The 6,703-nt window shown below is 38.5% G+C and overlaps 1 protein-coding gene across 1 annotated transcript in view; it reads right to left on the bottom strand.

Annotated features, from left to right (window-relative positions):
• The window catches only part of cdh13 (cadherin 13, H-cadherin (heart)), a 319,140-nt gene that overhangs the window by 30,198 nt on the left and 282,239 nt on the right, over nucleotides 1-6,703 (bottom strand). The window contains exon 12 of the mRNA XM_035665789.1: nucleotides 2,062-2,204. Coding sequence (XP_035521682.1) covers nucleotides 2,062-2,204 — 143 coding nt within the window. The remainder of the gene's footprint in view (nucleotides 1-2,061; nucleotides 2,205-6,703) is intronic.

The following is a 6,703-nucleotide window of genomic DNA, read 5'->3' as shown; positions in this document are numbered from 1 at the left end:
ACTTCCAGCCTCCGCTACCACCTCAATGCCAAACATGTTGCAGCTAGCACAGACAACGCTCCTAATTCGAGCCGGCAGTGTCGCTAATCCACACTCGACAAGATGACAGGGTTCAGAGCCAAAATGAGTCCACGACTGACAAAAAAGTCCTGAAAAAGCTTGAATATAGCTAACTTGAATTTAAGTTTATGCCTTGTGAACAATGTTATGTTACATCAGTGGATGAATAAATAAGATTTTTTGTTGTTTAAGTTTTCTGTGTCTATTATTGATTCAGTCATTCAATCCATTTAATTGAAAAATGTTGCTTCTCGTGTAATATTGATATGCGATTTATTGAGATTAATTAATTACAAAGCCTCTAATTAATTAGATTATTTTTTTTATATCGAGTCCCACCACTACTAACATTTTTAGCTCAAAGCAGAGCAACTCTTAGACTTGTTTTGTTAGTAGTGCCAACATGATGCCTATTTCAAGTACCAAAATAGAAAAAATATTTTTTTTGATAACCTATGAGGAATGGAAATAGAGGTTAACAGCAACACACAATGTGTCAGTTTTACACTTTGATTTTTGATTAAACCAAGGAGAAATGATGTATTAGTGAGTTTTAGAGATGCTTTTGGTGATGATTTTACAGGCGATTTTTTCCTGATTACTTGTGCTAAGCTAAGCTAACTGGCTGTTCCATTAGAATGATCTTAATCTTCTTATATCTCTCGGCAAGAAAATTAATGTGTATTTACCAAAATGTTAAACAATTTCTTTAATGCCTTGGTGTTGCAATCATTAACTCAAAAACTATAAAAAATATCGAGCTGTACGGTAGGCTATCTTCTGGCTCCAACAGTAATCTTTGCCCTGTCCACTCATAATCTTCACCATTTCTCTTCTTCTTCATCTATTCCCTACCCACTTTCCCAACTCTATATCTTTTTTCCTGTTATCTCCTCTTATGTCCCTTCCTTTCTATTCTTCCACTGACCCTTCCACTTCCTCCACCTTCTCCCCCTGCCCCATCATTACTCCTCTTTCAACGCTCATCTTTCTAAGGCTGCCAAATTCCCCAGCACAACAGTGCTATTCTGCTGCCTACTAATAGAATCTCTCAGTTCCTCTAATGGATCTGTCAGAATCTCCCTGAGCACAGGAGACCAGATAGATTGATAGGAAGAGTGAGAGAGACAGAGAGAGAGAGGGACAAAGAGACACAGGGACACATGAAGAGAAAAGCAAAGAGAAATAGGAGAGATGCGTCGGGGCTCTCAACACTGTCATCTGTGCCATGGAAAGTCTCAGAGCAGCAGCTCCACTGACACTGCCAACCAGCGACCATATGGTCCGACAGAAGCAGTGCCACTTAAGGCCATCCCATTGTCACCATGGGATAAAGTCAGTTTCACTATGGTTAGGTGAAAGTAACAGACAGGGTGAGTCTTTTCCAAGAGTGTACTGTACTTATATGCACAGGCAGGGTTTCTACTTTTTCATGTTTGCTTCAATGATTCGGCACTGGCACTCATCCAGGAAGAATTCTTTGTAAAATGCAAATGAGAATAAATGGTGGGAAACCTTGTGGGCTCACCTCCACAGCATAGTAGAATCTTTATCACATTAATATACTTAAAACACATTTAACACCCTAATTAGGTAAAAATAGTTTTGAGTGGTAGATAAAGTGAACTTTGTGTAAATATATTACGTTGACACTTCTGGTGCTGTGGTGGGTTTACACTTTGAATTAAACATTGTAATTTAATTTCTTGTCACTTTATCCACCAGGACCATTGCTATCCATACCAACAATCCAATCCTTAATTTTTTTGTCCCAAACAACCTTTTTTAAGTTCAGTTTTTCCTCGGAAATATCTACCAGGCACCAGTTTGGAAGTCTTTTATTTACTTACTACCAATTACGGGTGCATTAAATTAAATTAAAAGTAGCAAAATGGACATGTATTTATCTGAAGGTTTTACAGATTATTTAAAATACATCACATACTGTGTATGTTTAATTATCTTCTATCAATGATGTACAGTGGGGTATCTGACACTCACCGTCGTCTGTGGCGATGAAGACAGCTGTGTATTTATTGTCATGGACATAAGGAGACTCACGGTCCAGAGAGGCTGAAGTGTTGACAGTTCCTCTGACTGGGTTCACACTCAGCCAGCCTGCTGGGTCTTGCAGAACAGCATACCTGGGAGAAAGTAAATAACATAAGTAAGAAGTTGTGACCATATAAGCATCACATCAACTATGGTCTATCTTACAGTAAAGGTGTCTTTACAGTTTATTTTGCTCCTATATTTTTAGGTTTAGGTTACAGGCATCTCACAGACAAACAGCTCCATATACAAGAGCAACAGACAAGACAGGCATTTTAACTCTCTCTGTACACTCCATATTTGTCCTGTACACTGTATAAGGAATGAGAATTCCTGACTTTAGCTTAAAACATATTAGCTTTTAGAAAAATTGTGCAGCAAAGGGTTAGGGTTAGGGTTAGGGTTTTTTAAATTATATTATAAAGCAAGATAAGTTGTTGTAAGACTACTATATACATGAAAAGAAAAACAAGTGTGAAAAGAAATCTGAAACAAGGCTGTTTTTTACAAAAACTAAAGGACATCACTGAGATGGCACATTGTTCGCATTTTATATATCTGCCCTTTTAAAGAGCAGCTCTTAGAGTTACCTTGAACACCCACTACTGCGAATGATTAAAACAGTGTAGGTGAGACCTCTTTACATACAATAAGTATAAAACCTAGTAGTTTTAGTGAAGATGCTATACATAAGAGAAGGCTAGAATCAAATCAAAACAAAAGCTAGAATCAAACTGCAGTTTGATGAAGTTTTATCATCTGAAGTTAGATAATGTACAGTTTATGTAATGTATTTATGTACAGCATAACATGTGACAGTATGGCTTAAAGGCGACAGAGGAAATAATGAACATGACATTTCAACTAAGAGCTTGTCTAAGATTTGTTAAGTGAAAGAAAGTTGTAAGTTGTGCAGTTTGTTATAAATGTGATAAAGGTGCTGAGCGAACAAGAAAATGGTGTGAAAATGTGCCCAGAGTTACTTCCTGTGCATAAGCTCTGTCCCTAAGTGCATGCGTGTGTAGGTGACTGCTGCAGCAGCTCCTGCAGGGCTGAGGTTTGAAGATGATGGAGGACCTCTCCAGAAATCTTGTGGGCGAACGGCCAAGCCGACATCGCCTTGAAAACGAGCAGAAGAGCAGATCATGACCCTGCTAATGTGGCCACTCAGCCGGCCACTGATGGCTAGTGGATGGTGATTGGAAGGGGCTTGCATCTGTGTTAATGTCAGAAGTGATTGATTTCAGAACTCTGGTGCACCATTTTTCCATATATACACAAATGTGCAGACACGCACATACATATCTGTAAGCAGATACTCATAAATAGGCTTACATGTATATTGTTCTTATATATTCTGTAACACATGACTCATAGATGCAAAAAAGGCACAAATAGGCAGCTGGAAATTTCTCAGATACACACACACAGACACACAAGACGACAGACTTTCTTCACCACAAGGCCGCTCTTTGCCAAAGTGCTCAGCAGTAGACAAATTGTCTTTGAAATGGAACTCTTCAGCTAACAGAGCGCGACAAAGCCCTGGGAAATGGCTTTGCAATCAACCTCTGCTCACACCTTTCCCCCCTCGCTCTGACTCACGCGCACTTTCCTTGCCAGTGATCGCTACTGTTAACCAACACATATGTTTTATCGTAACAAAAGAGGGACTGCTGTGAGGTTAAATGCACTATGAATAATGACACATATATCATTGTACATGTTCGCCTTCTGCACGTTTCTCTCTGCTTCTTACACGTAGACACTTAGGCAAACACACATAGAGCACCCATATGATTCATGAGGCCGACTCAGCCAATAAAACAGAGCTAGACTCACAGGTTATTAACCTGCATATGTCTCACTCCTCCCATCACTGACTATACTATCAGACATTCACTCTCATCTCTGTGTTGCATATTACATTACATGTAAGACCTACTAAATATGTACTACAAACCTGCAAAATTGCAGTCAAGAAAATACCAAAGTCATGTTTGAGGTCATTTAGAAACAGTCTCTATCTTCTCTTTATTTTTTAACTGTAATATGTACTGCTCTTTAAACTGTATCTTGGTCACAATTCACGAGTTTGATATTTTTGGAAATATGTTTATTCGCATTAGCTGAGCCCAAAGACAGAAAACAGGAGAAAAACAGCCAGCTTAGCTGTGTCCAAAGGTAAAAAGAAAAAAGCTCTCTAATTAGTACCCATTAATTATCTTGTTTGTTTTGAAATGTAATAATGACATGTTGTGGTTTTATGAGGGGTTATTTCCTGGACAATCTGCCTACCAGTGTTATGATGATGTCCAGACTGTTTCCAGTCTTTGTGCTAAGCTAAACTAATCAGCTAAAAAAAAAAAGCCTAACTATTCCTTAAATGACAAATTTTACTGTCTGGAATACTTATCAGAGATGTTTGTAAAAATAATTCTGACATCAACAGAAACTACAATCCAAAAAAGGTGCTATGTAATATACATTTCAACACTGATGCTCTGCTAAATCTTTCAGAGTGAAGCAAAAATCCCTCTGAATTAACCAGGGATTGAAGTCTGGAAATCAGCAGAGCAGCCTGACCATCCTGTATCCCTGAAATCTTCCCTTAAATGTTCATTTTGATCCCATATAAAACTCACATTCACTCTAAAAGCTCAAACCCTGGGAACTTCTTTCAGACACGCTGACAGCCAAATACAATGGGGCTACGTGGACTGTTGAATTAAATATCAGGGTTTCTACCAACAGTAGAAGTTCCGAAGACGTGTAATGCTTCTGTCTGCTTTAGTGCAGGCTCAAAGGTAACCACTAAATGAATCAGATCCACTGTTCCTCCCCTCTGTGAAAACATGGGGACAGTCCATTAGAGCCCTTTAAAGGGCAAATTAGAAAGACATTAAAAAGCCATTAGGAATATTCATATCTGGTTATACGTGGTTATCTCCAAAAGCAGAGAAGGCCCAAACAAATCAGTCAACAAATGAGACAGCGCACAAACACACTGATCATGCATGTCCCCATTTAGCTACAAATACACACAACCGCTTTAAACGTTCACACACTCAAGCAAAAAATAAACATGCAAGTTGAAGCAAAAAAAAAAAAGCCTGTGTATTCTGCTTGCACTGTGAAATAATTCGATTTGTCCAGATTTTTGTCGAGGTGATTTGTCCAGATTTTTGCTTGAGTGGCAGAAAGTGCCACATCGTAAGGCAAACACTGTGACCCCAATGTTGGAGAGAGCAGGCCGTTATATTGCTCTTTCCGTTGCACTGCAGAGCTACACCCTTAGGGGTTACTCTGAGCTGCTATAGCTGCCATCAGAGCCCAGTCAGGGGTTGTGTGTGTGTGTGTATGCATGTATGTGTACAAGTGTGTATGTTTTGGTAAGGGATTGCCCTCAGCTGTAAGAGGACACAGAGGAGCCTGGCTGGGGCTGGCAGGAGTCTAGTGCATCTGTCTGACTGACTCATTATGTGCGATTCAAAAAAGAAGAAGCAGCCATCCTTTTAGTGTTTATCAAAAACAAAGGGTTGGTTTAAATTATGAGTAAAAATGTAAATGATCTCCTTTTAAGTTGAAAATATTATAATTTGAGAAAATTGCAGGTGCTTGGTAATTTTTGTTGTTGTAGTTGAAAACATGTAATTCTGCAGCAGGTATGCTATTTTACAACATTCAATAAGAAAGCTGTGCAGAAAACCTAAAACGATTTTATTTGAACACTGAAATAACCTGGCACAAAATGATGCTTAATAAAACTATAAAGGGAGTCTTAAACAATACATATTGAGGATGTATTCAGAAGTATTTATCTTGCAGTGTTATTGTGGCTCTTGTTGATGTGTTGAGGCAGATGTGTTCTTTCTAACTCTGATCTAAGCCTTGTTCTTCAGTTCCTTCAGACAACTCAAAGGGATCTGGGAGCAGAAGGGAGAAAGACACTTGCCTCCCACTTGTAATCCAGTTACATCGGGAGCAAAATGCTGGCATACATTGTGTACATCTGTGTGTGTTTTTGTGTCAATAGCAGGTGTGGGTGGGATACACAGAATAAGACATTTTGTGGTAAGAGCTCATTTAGAGAGAAGATAAAAGCTGAGTAGTGAGCACCATAGAGCTCTTTGCATAAATGATGATTATTGCTCTGGTTTGTTTTTTCTTAGTAAGATATGTTGCTGCCACCACTTCTAAGTAGTAGTTTGGTTATTTGTGCAGTTTCTTCTTTTTAAATGCACATAGGTTTGCTATGAAATAATAGTGAAGGTGGATCTCTGATGAGCTTGGAGTCTCACAATGTGCTTTTCTAATAAAAAGGTTGAACACTGAAGTGCTTTTCAATTTGTTTAATTTGATTTCCATCATACCGTAGCCATATTGTTTGTTGCACCTCTTGTTCGTACATCATGTTTGTGTCGAGAAACTCTATCTAGTAATGATCCTAAATGGTTTGTTAAATAATTTTAACTGACCTACACTTTTCTTGCATCATTTAGTGCAGTATTAAACATATTGAAATGCAAATGTTAATAAAAGGTAGCAGATACGTTTTCAGGCATTAGTTGTCATGATCCGCTCCTGGCTT

This window comes from Morone saxatilis, unplaced genomic scaffold, assembly GCF_004916995.1.
Source record: "Morone saxatilis isolate NCDOM2014 unplaced genomic scaffold, NCSU_SB_2.0 Contig2, whole genome shotgun sequence".
Taxonomy (NCBI): domain Eukaryota; kingdom Metazoa; phylum Chordata; class Actinopteri; family Moronidae; genus Morone; species Morone saxatilis.
Note: the sequence above shows the minus strand (reverse complement) of the source record. Positions and strands in the feature narration are given on the sequence as shown.